Raw genomic sequence first — 15,973 nt, 5'->3', positions numbered from 1 at the left:
GCCAAGGCCCTCAGATGCACAGAACATGACCTGGCGGCGGTACCGCGAGTAGGCCGCAGGGTCCGTAGCGTGGCAATCCGGTCACCCAGAGACGAACTGAGGGTAGCGGTGGGTAGCCCACAAAGTGTACCATCGATGGGTGCAGAAATCTCCTTGGCACTGAGCACAGCTATGCGGATGGCACTGGATTGAATGGTAGACGCGGCGGAGCTCTGGGACTACACGTCCAACGCAGCTCATGTCCGGACACGCCCCCCTTTATTAAAGATTTGTCTGCAAGCCAGATGCAGGCATAAAAAGAGCCACGTCTGGCTCGTGAGCCATAGGTTCCCTACCCCTGTTCTAAAGGATCCTCTCATCGAACATCAGCCTTGAAAGTGTCGCCTTTACATCGCTGGGTCATCCCTTTGACAAGTCACCGGATTCTGCTGAACAAGGCCATGGTGTTGGCATGCATTAATCATGATGGAGTAACAGGAGATCTTGCTGTGACAAGAGAGGTCATTCCAATCCGGACTCCGGCAGATCACCATATTCTAGCCCTGTTCAATATGCACATTTTAGGTGCAAATATGTGGTGGGCAGGGTTCCCCAACTGGTTATATCTTTTGGGTTATGGTTCATACACCCAAGTTTTTCCCAGTACCTGTATTGCTGGTAATGGATGCTGAAAGTGAACCCTCCCCCCCGATATCTTGGTTTAATGTGTTCATCTCCAGCTGCAGGACCCCTCTAGCGTTAGTGGTGGACACACGGCTGACTAAGGGGGATCTATTCAGCTGAATCTAGGCTCTTTCTCCTCAACGTTGCTTCCTTGTGTATTTCACAGACGGCAAATGGAAGATTTTCTGGCAATCTTCCTTGGCCTGGATTGACCCAGGAGAGTATCTAAGAAGACTCCTGACTGTGGCTCTCCGGAATCTCTGGATGTGGGGAGTCCGGAATATTTTACGTTATGCTGTTCTGATGATGGGAAAGATTTCCAGCTTTCCTCCCCAGGGGTGTTTTCCATTTCTTGGACATTTCTTGGTTCTTAGCTCCGTCAGGTCTGGGCCTGGGATGGCATTTGCACAGAAATACTGTTTCAGTCTCTCAATCCAGGAACTCCACGTTGTCTGTTCTCCATCAAATTCACTTAATGTCCCGATCATTGACATTTTCCTGCTGGGCTCTGTGGGTGTTTGTATCCACCTGACAATCCAGAGTTTATTTTTCTTCTTTTCACATGGATAGTAACCTTGTAAATCCCATCCTCATCGCCACTGTTATATTCTCTGTGTTGTGAGAGACACAGGACTCTGATCTGGAACAACGGTTGTTTATTCAGGACTCTCTGTACACTCCGGCATGCATTACAGGACAGCTCTGTATATCAATGCATCTCTTACATGTCTCTAAGATGGCCACTCTGCCCCTTGACCCTTGTCATCACTCCTGGGTGGAGCCAGCCTTAAAGTAGCAGTACATGTGAAACCATTCAGGTATAACAAGGTGAACCAACACCTAAGTCTTCTTCTGACCTAAAGCGGTTTCTGACTTTCCTTCAATGAGGACCACGTTCTTTGCTACATCCGTCCAACGGGAGCTGCTCTCCCTTGTTTAACCATTTCTCAGCTGATTCCTCTGCTGATCCTGGATGGACCCCATGGGCAGTTCAGAGTCTGGTTACACCTCTTCCAGGTTTTTGGGTTTGAAGATCAGCTTTCCTTCCTTCATTAGCTAGATGAATATGTTTGATCTTCCAGTATTAGGCATTCGATTTTCCAAGTACTAGGCTCCACCTGGTCTTCTATTTCTATGGTTTTTTAGTATCAGGTGGGGATTGTGGCCTTGTTGGATGCCAGCTCTGGGAATTCAGTTCTTCACACGGCTCTTAAGCTGCAGTCAGTCCCGCACTTGTTTTCTGATGTCCTCCTTGAACCGGTGTTGCCCATCCCTCAGTTGGACGGCTTTTGAACATCTTAAAGGTGAAATACTCCGCGTCCCTCAATGGAATCCAAGAAAATTTATTTCATGGAAAGCACAAAAATCCTCTTTGACTGGAAAAGGTAAAAGTGTCAGTTGAGAAAAGGGGTAAAAAACTGCGCAAATGGTGTGAAAAATTAATTAATATAAATAAATTTTGAATATACAGTGGTGAAGTGGGATTTCTCCCACACTGTCAGCTGCTACACAAACGTGGAATCGTAATAAATAGTGAACAAAGGGGATGTAGCGCTCGACAGAAATATATAAAATAAATACAAACATGTGAACCATATAAACCATATAGAATGATTCGTGCAATAAAGTCTCTGGTGTCCAAAGCAATTAGATAATTGACAGCCAATATGGAAGACACAGACTTGATAGGGTGGTTTCCTTAGCAAAGCCTTCACCTTCACACGATCACCCAGTGGAATAACTATATGAGCCGCTTACCAGATTTAATGGACCCCTTGATTATAGGGGGTCAAATGCGCTGTGTACTCCAGTAAGGAACTCTAATGCATCTTGCTCCCATAGGTATAGATCATCACAGCCAGAGTCAGTGCCATAATCAGAAAGCCAAGCCATATGCAGGGATGAAAAAATAGTCTCATGGTGCAGTATCTCTTATCAATCAAGCATTTATTTAAGATAAAATGCACTTACTAGACAAAAAGCAGATAAAAGCCTTCAATAAAATCGTTTGCTGGGGATGGGAGACGCCGCTCCACGCTTTGCTCCTCAGACCTCAGACCCGGATGTGTATGGTCTCACGTTCCCGACATTTCGTCAGTCAAGGCTGACATCATCAGGGGATCATGTGACCATACCTTGCTACGCATACTTTATGCAGATCAAGTCCGCACCTGCACCAATCACTTCCTTGATGTGTATTCCTGAACCGCCCATGCCACATGGCTTGTAAGTTCAGCCCCTACATTGTATTAGTCTCTATGGACATGCTGGTTTACTATGCTCCCTTACGGCTGCATATTCGATCTCTCAAACCAATCGATGCTGCATACTTATGGCCGATATGACAAAATGCAACATAGAAAGTGCTATATATTATAATCAGATTCTGGAAGTGGATGCAGGATTGGCTTTTAAAACAGAATTAAATTACAATGGCATAGTGCATATTACACGCAAAATAAATAAATATACATCTTTATTATCCTAAAGGTTAAAAAAGACTAAAATTTGACTAAAATTGATTAAAATTTTGTTAAAATTACCTGGAATAAATCGGATAGTAAATAGGACTGGGAAAATTAAATTGAGTGAATGAGATTAAAAATTTGATATGTAACAATTTAAATCAATGTCAAGGTTCATACCTGCCGGATGCAAAGTATTCATTTTATAGATCCATTCGGTTTCATTCATGGAAACCTTCTTTGTCATATTATCTCCTCTCCAATGTTTGTTCACTTTATCTATGCCACAAAAAGACATCAAGGTGGGATCCTCATTGTGGTACAGGCGAAAGTGGTTGGAGAGGCTATGTTTGGGGAACCCGTTTCTCACGTTTGTTATGTGCTCATTGGTTCTAACGGATAATTGTCTGGTCGTTCTCCCAATGTATTGTAACCCACATGGACAAGTTATCATGTAGGTTACATGGGTGGATCTGCAGGTTATGAACTTTTTTATAGTAAAGTTTTGTCCTGTGTCTTTAGATTGAAAATTGGTTATTTTTCTCGGATTTTTCTTTGCAATTTTGCATGCGTTGCATCTTTTGCATGGGAAAAAACCTTTTAAATCTAGAAAGTGTCAATTGGGTAACATTGGCTGTAAAGGACTTTATGGTCCCGGCCCTGTCCATTATTCATGGTGATAGTCAGAATAAAGCGACTTACCTCCATAGGATACTGCTTCCCAGTCAGCCGGTGCTCGGAGCCCCCACTGCCATTATCCCAGTGAAAATGGAGGGCTATGGTGGTGTAGAGAGACGGAAGACCCCCCCCAGACACCGAGACTCCATCACCAACCGCGATCTCCACTGTGGAGACAATTCAGAACCTCTGTCAGTGTAACAAGAAGGGCGCTCAGTATATCTATGGTGTAACAAGCACTGTGTAAAGGAGGGGTGCTCAGTATATCTATGGTGTAACAGGCACTGTGTAACGGAGGGGTGCTCAGTATATCTATGGTGTAACAGGCACTGTGTAAAGGAGGGGTGCTCGGTATATCTATGGTGTAACAAGCACTGTGTAAAGGAGGGGTGCTCAGTATATCTATGGTGTAACAGGCACTGTGTAAAGGAGGGGTGCTCAGTATATCTATGGTGTAATAGGCACTGTGTAACGGAGGGGCGCTCAGTATATCTATGGTGTAATAGGCACTGTGTAAAGGAGGGGCGCTCAGTATATCTATGGTGTAACAAGCACTGTGTAAAGGAGGGGTGCTCGGTATATCTATGGTGTAACAAGCACTGTGTAAAGGAGGGGTGCTCAGTATATCTATGGTGTAATAGGCACTGTGTAAAGGAGGGGTGCTCAGTATATCTATGGTGTAACAAGCACTGTGTAAAGGAGGGGCGCTCGGTATATCTATGGTGTAATAGGCACTGTGTAAAGGAGGGGTGCTCAGTATATCTATGGTGTAATAAGCACTGTGTAAAGGAGGGGTGCTCAGTATATCTATGGTGTAACAGGCACTGTGTAAAGGAGGGGTGCTCAGTATATCTATGGTGTAATAAGCACTGTGTAAAGGAGGGGTGCTCGGTATATCTATGGTGTAACAGGCACTGTGTAAAGGAGGGGTGCTCAGTATATCTATGGTGTAACAAGCACTGTGTAAAGGAGGGGTGCTCGGTATATCTATGGTGTAATAAGCACTGTGTAAAGGAGGGGTGCTCAGTATATCTATGGTGTAACAAGCACTGTGTAAAGGAGGGGTGCTCAGTATATCTATGGTGTAACAAGCACTGTGTAAAGGAGGGGTGCTCAGTATATCTATGGTGTAACAGGCACTGTGTAAAGGAGGGGTGCTCGGTATATCTATGGTGTAACAAGCACTGTGTAAAGGAGGGGCGCTCGGTATATCTATGGTGTAACAAGCACTGTGTAAAGGAGGGGTGCTCAGTATATCTATGGTGTAATAAGCACTGTGTAAAGGAGGGGTGCTCGGTATATCTATGGTGTAACAGGCACTGTGTAAAGGAGGGGTGCTCAGTATATCTATGGTGTAATAGGCACTGTGTAAAGGAGGGGTGCTCGGTATATCTATGGTGTAACAGGCACTGTGTAAAGGAGGGGCGCTCAGTATATCTATGGTGTAATAGGCACTGTGTAAAGGAGGGGTGCTCAGTATATCTATGGTGTAATAGGCACTGTGTAAAGGAGGGGCGCTCAGTATATCTATGGTGTAACAGGCACTGTGTAAAGGAGGGGCGCTCGGTATATCTATGGTGTAATAGGCACTGTGTAAAGGAGGGGTGCTCGGTATATCTATGGTGTAACAAGCACTGTGTAAAGGAGGGGTGCTCAGTATATCTATGGTGTAATAGGCACTGTGTAAAGGAGGGGTGCTCAGTATATCTATGGTGTAACAAGCACTGTGTAAAGGAGGGGTGCTCAGTATATCTATGGTGTAACAGGCACTGTGTAACGGAGGGGTGCTCAGTATATCTATGGTGTAACAGGCACTGTGTAACGGAGGGGTGCTCAGTATATCTATGGTGTAACAGGCACTGTGTAAAGGAGGGGTGCTCAGTATATCTATGGTGTAACAGGCACTGTGTAACGGAGGGGTGCTCAGTATATCTATGGTGTAACAGGCACTGTGTAAAGGAGGGGTGCTCGGTATATCTATGGTGTAACAAGCACTGTGTAAAGGAGGGGTGCTCAGTATATCTATGGTGTAACAAGCACTGTGTAAAGGAGGGGCGCTCGGTATATCTATGGTGTAATAGGCACTGTGTAAAGGAGGGGTGCTCAGTATATCTATGGTGTAATAAGCACTGTGTAAAGGAGGGGTGCTCAGTATATCTATGGTGTAACAGGCACTGTGTAAAGGAGGGGTGCTCAGTATATCTATGGTGTAATAAGCACTGTGTAAAGGAGGGGTGCTCGGTATATCTATGGTGTAACAGGCACTGTGTAAAGGAGGGGTGCTCAGTATATCTATGGTGTAACAGGCACTGTGTAAAGGAGGGGTGCTCGGTATATCTATGGTGTAACAAGCACTGTGTAAAGGAGGGGCGCTCGGTATATCTATGGTGTAACAAGCACTGTGTAAAGGAGGGGTGCTCAGTATATCTATGGTGTAATAAGCACTGTGTAACGGAGGGGTGCTCAGTATATCTATGGTGTAACAAGCACTGTGTAAAGGAGGGGTGCTCGGTATATCTATGGTGTAATAGGCACTGTGTAAAGGAGGGGCGCTCAGTATATCTATGGTGTAACAGGCACTGTGTAAAGGAGGGGTGCTCAGTATATCTATGGTGTAATAGGCACTGTGTAACGGAGGGGCGCTCAGTATATCTATGGTGTAATAAGCACTGTGTAACGGAGGGGTGCTCAGTATATCTATGGTGTAACAAGCACTGTGTAAAGGAGGGGTGCTCGGTATATCTATGGTGTAATAGGCACTGTGTAAAGGAGGGGTGCTCGGTATATCTATGGTGTAACAGGCACTGTGTAACGGAGGGGTGCTCAGTATATCTATGGTGTAACAGGCACTGTGTAAAGGAGGGGTGCTCAGTATATCTATGGTGTAATAAGCACTGTGTAAAGGAGGGGTGCTCAGTATATCTATGGTGTAATAAGCACTGTGTAAAGGAGGGGTGCTCAGTATATCTATGGTGTAATAGGCACTGTGTAAAGGAGGGGTGCTCAGTATATCTATGGTGTAACAGGCACTGTGTAAAGGAGGGGTGCTCAGTATATCTATGGTGTAATAAGCACTGTGTAAAGGAGGGGTGCTCGGTATATCTATGGTGTAACAGGCACTGTGTAAAGGAGGGGTGCTCAGTATATCTATGGTGTAACAGGCACTGTGTAAAGGAGGGGCGCTCGGTATATCTATGGTGTAATAGGCACTGTGTAAAGGAGGGGTGCTCAGTATATCTATGGTGTAATAGGCACTGTGTAAAGGAGGGGTGCTCAGTATATCTATGGTGTAACAGGCACTGTGTAAAGGAGGGGTGCTCGGTATATCTATGGTGTAACAGGCACTGTGTAAAGGAGGGGTGCTCAGTATATCTATGGTGTAACAGGCACTGTGTAAAGGAGGGGTGCTCAGTATATCTATGGTGTAACAGGCACTGTGTAAAGGAGGGGTGCTCGGTATATCTATGGTGTAACAGGCACTGTTTAAAGGAGGGGTGCTCAGTATATCTATGGTGTAATAGGCACTGTGTAAAGGAGGGGCGCTCGGTATATCTATGGTGTAACAGGCACTGTGTAAAGGAGGGGTGCTCGGTATATCTATGGTGTAACAGGCACTGTGTAAAGGAGGGGTGCTCAGTATATCTATGGTGTAATAAGCACTGTGTAACGGAGGGGCGCTCAGTATATCTATGGTGTAATAAGCACTGTGTAACGGAGGGGTGCTCAGTATATCTATGGTGTAATAAGCACTGTGTAAAGGAGGGGTGCTCAGTATATCTATGGTGTAACAGGCACTGTGTAAAGGAGGGGTGCTCAGTATATCTATGGTGTAATAGGCACTGTGTAACGGAGGGGCGCTCAGTATATCTATGGTGTAATAGGCACTGTGTAAAGGAGGGGTGCTCAGTATATCTATGGTGTAATAGGCACTGTGTAAAGGAGGGGAGCTCAGTATATCTATGGTGTAATAGGCACTGTGTAAAGGAGGGGTGCTCGGTATATCTATGGTGTAACAGGCACTGCGTAAAGGAGGGGCGCTCAGTATGTCTATGGTGTAACAGGCACTGTGTAAAGGAGGGGTGCTCAGTATATCTATGGTGTAATAGGCACTGTGTAAAGGAGGGGTGCTCAGTATATCTATGGTGTAACAAGCACTGTGTAAAGGAGGGGCGCTCAGTATATCTATGGTGTAATAGGCACTGTGTAAAGGAGGGGTGCTCGGTATATCTATGGTGTAACAAGCACTGTGTAAAGGAGGGGTGCTCGGTATATCTATGGTGTAACAGGCACTGTGTAAAGGAGGGGTGCTCGGTATATCTATGGTGTAACAGGCACTGTGTAAAGGAGGGGTGCTCGGTATATCTATGGTGTAACAGGCACTGTGTAAAGGAGGGGTGCTCGGTATATCTATGGTGTAACAGGCACTGTGTAAAGGAGGGGTGCTCAGTATATCTATGGTGTAATAGGCACTGTGTAAAGGAGGGGTGCTCAGTATATCTATGGTGTAATAGGCACTGTGTAAAGGAGGGGTGCTCGGTATATCTATGGTGTAATAGGCACTGTGTAAAGGAGGGGTGCTCAGTATATCTATGGTGTAATAGGCACTGTGTAAAGGAGGGGTGCTCAGTATATCTATGGTGTAATAGGCACTGTGTAAAGAAGGGGTGCTCAGTATATCTATGGTGTAACTGTAGGGGGTCAGCCCCTTGAATGACTAACTTCAGTACACTGTAGTTCTATTGAGAAATTCCCACAGACTGTCATGCATCTTCCAGCCACAAGAGGTCACTGTTGTTGCTTTAGGTGAAGGGAGGAAGCAGGAAGTTCCAGGAAGTGTGTGGTGTTCGGCTCTCTATGGCTGTGCTGAGCTGAGGAAAGGTACTGCATGCTGTGGCCTTGAGAGGGATATAGACTGTATAATCCTGGGACAGAACAACAGGATCTTGCCAGAGGAGACAGAACTGAACTGTGATACAACGGACAGTAGCTGAGAACCAGAGGAAGAGAGGAGAGAACATCCCAGAGCACCTCAAGCAAATTACAGAGCAAGGGGCCAGACTGCAGTGACCTCCAAGTGACAGAACAAGATAAACTACTTGCAAAGAAACCCAGACCAGTGCATAAGAGACTGCAGCTACAGACAGCAAGGGACAGATCCAGAGACCTGACTGCATCCACCATCACAGAGACTGAGATAAAGCAGCTGTACCTACAGAGCTGTGAGTGTGCACCGGTGCTAACCTGTGGCAGGGCATAGAACAGGTTTCTGTAGACAGAGCTTTGCAGCAACGTGTCCCGGTTAGCGGGAATCAGATAGGATCATATAGCAGAGTAGCCTGTATCTCTGTGTGTGCATTGGCGGGAACGCCATTTTAAGTATCACGTTGCAGTTAACTTTGCTGTAAACCTATGTAATCTGTTTTTACTGTTAACATCATTCTCCGGCCATTATACTCTGTTGGTTAATAAAGCCGGTATCTGCTTCAGCCTCTCTGTCTGCTGTACCGTACTTGAATTCTGCATTGCGGTCCCCTACTCCTCTGACCGCTACAAGTGGCGCTGCGAGCAGGGTACGGTTACAGAGATGGAGGCGGCTGAAGGAAATGTGCATGATGCTAATGTGAGTACCTCAGGCAATGGTGGAACCCCTGCAAGGGCCCTCCCTATGGGCATGCTGTTTAACTTGCTGCCAAAATTTGATGGCAAGAACATGTCATTGTCAGACTGGGTGACAAGATTACAGAGCGCTGCAAGAATTTACAATGTCAGCCCAGAGTTACAGGTAGAAATCGCTTTGGCTGCCCTGGAGGGTGAGGCCCGAAAGAATGTGTTTCTACAATCAGAAGCCACACGCAGCACCTTGCAAGAGATTGTGCGATTTCTGGAAGAAATATACGGTGAAACAGCTAGTGCAGGCCACCTCCGGCGAAATTCTTCTACCGGGTTCAGCAAGAAAATGAAGGGGTCTCACAATATGCGATGGCTCTACAAGAAGTATTGGCTGAGGTACAGAAAAAGGAGGCAGACGGAGTATCTGGCATGGGATCTGCCGACCGAATATTGCGGGAACAGTTTATTCTGGGACTCTTCAGCTCTCCCCTGAGACAGGTTCTGCGGGAGCGAGTCAGGGTGGACCTTACTCTGAACTTTCGGCAAATATTGGCGGAGGCTGTGGCACGCAGTAAAGAAGAAAGTTATGCCTCCGGAGTGATACGGACCCAGACCGCCACACCCTTTGGGGTTGTGGGGAAGGAAGAGGTCCTAGTTAAAGTGGTACAAGACCTGCAAAGCTCCCTGAGTGCTATGCACGAAAAATTGACACAAATGGAAAGGCGAATGGAGTTGAGCTATTCCCCTGGGGCTGCCTATCCGGCCCAACAACCGCCCTATCAGATTGCCCCACTGGTTCCTACACCACAGCATCCTTACCCGAGTTCACCGTCACACCAAGTTCCTCAATATCTTCCAACAAGGCCAGCCAGGGCGCCTCCCGCGCGCAGGCGGAGAGACTATCGTCCAGGGACACAGTCCTGGCGGTGCGGAGAAGGAGGACACTTCGCCAGAGAGTGTCAGAGTGATCTATCTAGACGCTCAGAGCCGGCGTTAAACTACCGGCCCCCGCAGTAGTGGGGCGTACTGCGGGGAAGGTGGAGAGTCAAGACACCCAACACAGCTCTGAACACCTGGTCGCAGGGTGCCCCGTCATACAAGCTGAATTTGAAGGAATTCCAGTCAACTGCTTAGTAGATACCGGATCACAGGTGACGACCATGCCTGAGTCATACTTCAATCGTTACTTCCAAGCACTGGCTAAGCCAGAACGAGAGACATTGGTCCGAGTTACAGCTGCGAACCATCAGCAAATTCCAGTCACGGGAGTCGTGTGGATGAACGTACGGCTGTGTGGACAGGAAGTGGGAAGAAAAGGCATTCTGCTGGTCCCCGAGACGTTCAAGGAGGATGTACCGGTGATAATGGGCATGAATATTCTACGAGAATTGGATCAGATCATGTTCACTAAACGGGGACCTGGCTATTGGAAGCAAGCCACCCCACACAAACCCACGCAAAAAGCTTTCCAACGGTTGATCCGGTTCTGTGGGACACAGAAGAGTGTCCCAGTACACCAGTCCGTGGGAACTATCCGAGTGCCGGGAAAGGCGACCCTCAGTCTTCCTCCGGGTCGGGAGACTATACTGACCCTGCCTGTGGGAACCTTCCGCAACCTTGAAGGTATGGAGGTGATCATCGAACCAGGGGGTCTAGGAGAACTAGGTCAGGATGCCCTAGTGGCCCGGACACTGGCAGTGGTCCAGAATGGACGAGTACCCATAAGAGCTGTGAATGTGGGACATCTGGAAGTTGCTTTGGCACCTGGAGTAGAACTGGCCCGTGTGTACTTACATCGGGGAGAAGTGCTAAGTCGGGAAGAAGTGACTTTAGCTCCAACAGGCAATGCTGCATGGACACTGGCAGTTACTGCCCGACCCGAAGAGGCTCCGACCCCAGAATGGAATGGGAGAACCATTGTGGACCAAATGGAGATAAATGTGAAGAATCTCGGTCCAGACCGTTTGCGGGCGGTTGAAGCCATGCTGTGGGAGAATCAGGCTGCGTTTGCCCGCCATGCCGATGACTTTGGCTGCACAGATGCTATCACACATGAGATACCGACCGGGGACGCTGCCCCAATCCGGGAGAGATATCGACAGATCCCGCCCAAGTTGTACCAGGAAGTGAAGACATTGTTGAAACAGATGATAGATTCAGGAGTGGTACGAGGTAGTCAAAGTCCTTGGGCAGCCCCAGTGGTGCTTGTCAAAAAGAAGGACGGCACTATTCGATTTTGTGTGGATTATCGGCGGTTGAATGCATGCACCACACGAGACTCATACCCTCTGCCACGCATCGAGGAGTCCCTGACAGCCCTAGGGCGGGCTAAATACTTCTCCACCCTGGATCTAGCAAGCGGGTACTGGCAAGTACCGGTGGCCGAGAAGGACCGGGCCAAGACTGCATTCATACTCCCCATGGGACTATTCGAATTTAACAGAATGCCATTCGGGCTATCCAATGCCCCGAGCACCTTCCAGTGGCTGATGGAGAAGTGTCTGGGAGACCTGAATTTTGAAGCAACCTTGATATTCTTGGATGGTATCATTGTATACTCCGCTACTTTTCAAGAACACCTAGACCGACTAGGACAGGTACTCAAGCGGTTGCGATCCCATGGCCTGAAGATAAAGCCAAAGAAGTGTCATCTCTTCAAGAGGAAGATAGAGTACCTAGGCCATACGGTGTCCCAAGATGGGGTGCTGCTATCTCAAGACAAAATGGCTGCCATACAACAATGGCCAGCGCCCAGAACACTGCGGGAGTTGAAGGCTTTCCTCGGTCTGACCGGATATTACCGGCGATTCATCAAAGATTACGCAAAGATAGCGGGCCCTCTGAATGAGCTGCAGAGAGGAACAGCTGGGAGGCCCAAGGGTCAAAGTGTCCCCTGGGGACAGAAGCAGGAAGAGGCATTCCAGGCCCTGAAAGAAAACCTGACATCGGCCCCCATCTTGGCTTATGCTGACTTTGACAAACCATTCCTCTTATCGACTGATGGCAGCCTCTATGGACTTGGGGCGGTACTGTCACAGGTACAAGAAGGACGTGAAAGAGTTATCGCTTATGCCAGTCGGTCGTTGCGGGATACAGAGCGAAACCCTCATAACTATAGTTCCTTCCGGCTGGAGCTCCTTGCCCTGGTGTGGGCCATGACAGAAAAATTTGCGGGCTACCTGACAGGGGCTAAGATCTTTGTACAGACCGATAACAACCCCCTGGCCCATCTGGATACTGCCAAGCTGGGAGCCCTGGAGCAGCGTTGGGCAGCTCGCCTTGCCAAGTATGACTTCTCAATCCGCTACCGCTCTGCTACAGAGAACACTAATGCCGATGGTCTGTCGAGGGTTACTTTTGAGACTCCAGTAGGGGATCTGGATGAACAAAAAGAAGAGGATGAAACTCCAGACTTCCGCAGGTTCACACCTCCAGCAGTTGCAGCACAGACAAGTGGGGAGGCCCGAGTGCTACCCAAGGCATTAGGAAGAACCAATGAAGAATGGGGCCGAATACAGGATGAAGATGTCGGACTGCGGCAGATGAAAGGTTGGGTGTCCCAGCAAAGAAAACCTGACAGAGATGAAAGGACTGAGCTTGATGCCGAGATGAAGTCCATTCTACACCAATGGGATAGACTGGAAATTCATGGAGCTGTTTTGTACCGCAAGTGGCAGCAGACTGCTGATATAGAGGCAAGGTGGCAGGTAGTAATACCCAGAAGCACGGCACGAGAAGTAGCCAAACAGGCTCATGAATTTGGAGCTCACTTCGGGCCAGTTAAAACCTTCCAGTGGCTGCAACGCTATGTATATTGTCCACGACTGGAGGCCACGGTTGAGGAAGTCTGCCGGCAGTGTCGAATGTGTGAACTCACCAAAAGCACCGAACAGAGGGCACCCATGCAGCCCATACAGACCAAAGAACCGCTGGAAGTATTGATGATAGATTATCTTCTCGTGGGACAATCCGCCAGAGGTCCACAATACTGCCTGGTCATGATTGACCACTTCTCTAAATTTGCAGTGGTCACCCCAACTCGAGACCAGACGGCTGAGTCTGCAGCTCGGGCCATCTGTCAAGATTTCATCCGAGTCTACGGGTGTCCGAAGCGGATCCATTCAGATCAAGGAGCGTGCTTTCAAGGGAAAGTGATGGAGGAGCTACATCGACTGTATGGCATTGAAAAATCCAGGACAACTCCATATCATCCCCAAGGGAATGGGGCCTGTGAGCGCTTCAACCGGACCCTGCTTCAGATGTTGAGGACATTAGAGGAAGACAAAAGGATGCACTGGCCAGACTACCTCCATGAATTAGTCTGGGCTTACAATAATCGGGTTCACAACACAACCGGGTATACTCCGTACATGCTATTGTTCGGCAGAGCTGGCCGGGAAATTGTTGAACTGAATTTAGAACAACCACAGGACTTAATAGAATGATCGACCACCTCATGGGTGAAAGAACACCGTCAGCGGCTCCAGACCATCCGCCGGTTAGCAGGCCAGCGTTTGCAAGAGAGAACTCATACTGACCGTCCTCCCCTCCAGGAGGTTCCGCTGCAACCTGGAGACCGGGTATTGGTGCGGGAGAAACGTCCCAAAGGCAAGTTGAGTGAGCGTTGGGAGGTACAACCTTACAAAGTGATCAGGAGAGTGTACCCCAATGGCCCGGTCTACGAAGTACGGGTGGAAAATGAGGAGTTTGCCTCAAGGATCCTACATAGGAATATGTTACGGCCATGTCGGTCTGAAGATCCCAAACCTGCTGAAGAGACAACACTTCCTGTCCCGTCCTCAGAACTCATTATCTCCAATGAAAACAATGACGAAGACTGGTGGATTGTTCCTGACACTACGGAAGGTCCCCAGGCCACAGGGGATGAAGCTTATGCTACAGAACCACCACCGGCTCGCAATGAGGAGGAACCCAGGTTGGCAGCTCCCAATGAGGAAAGTCAGTCCCTCACAGATAGTCAAGACCTCCGGAGATCCAATAGGTCTACTGCAGGGGTTCCACCAAACAGGTACAATGCTGATCAGTTCGTTTGGTCCACCTGTATGTGTTGTGGACAATGTTGTGCTGCTGTTAGAGATTGTAATAATCACTTTCTTCCCCATGGACTATATAGGATGACCGAGGACGACCATCGTTAAGTGGGGAGGCATGTAGGGGGTCAGCCCCTTGAATGACTAACTTCAGTACACTGTAGTTCTATTGAGAAATTCCCACAGACTGTCATGCATCTTCCAGCCACAAGAGGTCACTGTTGTTGCTTTAGGTGAAGGGAGGAAGCAGGAAGTTCCAGGAAGTGTGTGGTGTTCGGCTCTCTATGGCTGTGCTGAGCTGAGGAAAGGTACTGCATGCTGTGGCCTTGAGAGGGATATAGACTGTATAATCCTGGGACAGAACAACAGGATCTTGCCAGAGGAGACAGAACTGAACTGTGATACAACGGACAGTAGCTGAGAACCAGAGGAAGAGAGGAGAGAACATCCCAGAGCACCTCAAGCAAATTACAGAGCAAGGGGCCAGACTGCAGTGACCTCCAAGTGACAGAACAAGATAAACTACTTGCAAAGAAACCCAGACCAGTGCATAAGAGACTGCAGCTACAGACAGCAAGGGACAGATCCAGAGACCTGACTGCATCCACCATCACAGAGACTGAGATAAAGCAGCTGTACCTACAGAACTGTGAGTTGCACCGGTGCTAACCTGTGGTAGGGCATAGAACAGGTTTCTGTAGACAGAGCGTTGCAGCAATGTGTCCCGGTTAGCGGGAATCAGATAGGATCATATAACAGAGTAGCCTGTATCTCTGTGTGTGCATTGGCGGGAACGCCATTTTAAGTATCACGTTGCAGTTAACTTTGCTGTAAACCTATGTAATCTGTTTTTACTGTTAACATCATTCTCCGGCCATTATACTCTGTTGGTTAATAAAGCCGGTATCTGCTTCAGCCTCTCTGTCTGCTGTACCGTACTTGAATTCTGCATTGCGGTCCCCTACTCCTCTGACCGCTACATAACAGGCAATGTGTAAAGGAGGGGTGCTCAGTATATCTATGGTGTAATAAGCAATGTGTAAAGGAGGGGTGCTCAGTATATCTATGGTGTAATAGGCACTGTGTAACGGAGGGGCGCTCAGTATATCTATGGTGTAATAAGCACTGTGTAACGGAGGGGCGCTCAGTATATCTATGGTGTAATAGGCACTGTGTAACGGAGGGGCGCTCAGTATATCTATGGTGTAATAAGCACTGTGTAACGGAGGGGCGCTCAGTATATCTATGGTGTAATAAGCACTGTGTAAAGGAGGGGTGCTCAGTATATCTATGGTGTAATAGGCACTGTGTAAAGGAGGGGTGCTCAGTATATCTATGGTGTAATAGGCACTGTGTAAAGGAGGGGTGCTCAGTATATCTATGGTGTAACAGGCACTGTGTAACGGAGGGGTGCTCAGTATATCTATGGTGTAATAGGCACTGTGTAAAGGAGGGGTGCTCAGTATATCTATGGTGTAATAAGCACTGTGTAAAGGAGGGGCGCTC

At 47.9% G+C, this 15,973-nt stretch overlaps 1 protein-coding gene across 1 annotated transcript in view; it reads right to left on the bottom strand.

Annotated features, from left to right (window-relative positions):
- Positions 1-15,973, bottom strand: part of LOC309557754 (carbonic anhydrase 4-like) — a gene marked incomplete at both ends in the record, with an annotated part of 51,948 nt that overhangs the window by 31,343 nt on the left and 4,632 nt on the right. The window contains one exon of the mRNA XM_082260521.1: positions 3,831-3,973. Coding sequence (XP_082116647.1) covers positions 3,831-3,973 — 143 coding nt within the window. The remainder of the gene's footprint in view (positions 1-3,830; positions 3,974-15,973) is intronic.

This window comes from Pelophylax lessonae, assembly GCF_965119305.1.
Source record: "Pelophylax lessonae genome assembly, chromosome: 6".
Taxonomy (NCBI): Eukaryota; Metazoa; Chordata; class Amphibia; order Anura; family Ranidae; genus Pelophylax; species Pelophylax lessonae.
The sequence above is the reverse complement of the archived record's forward strand: the minus strand, read 5'-3'. Positions and strand labels throughout refer to the sequence as shown.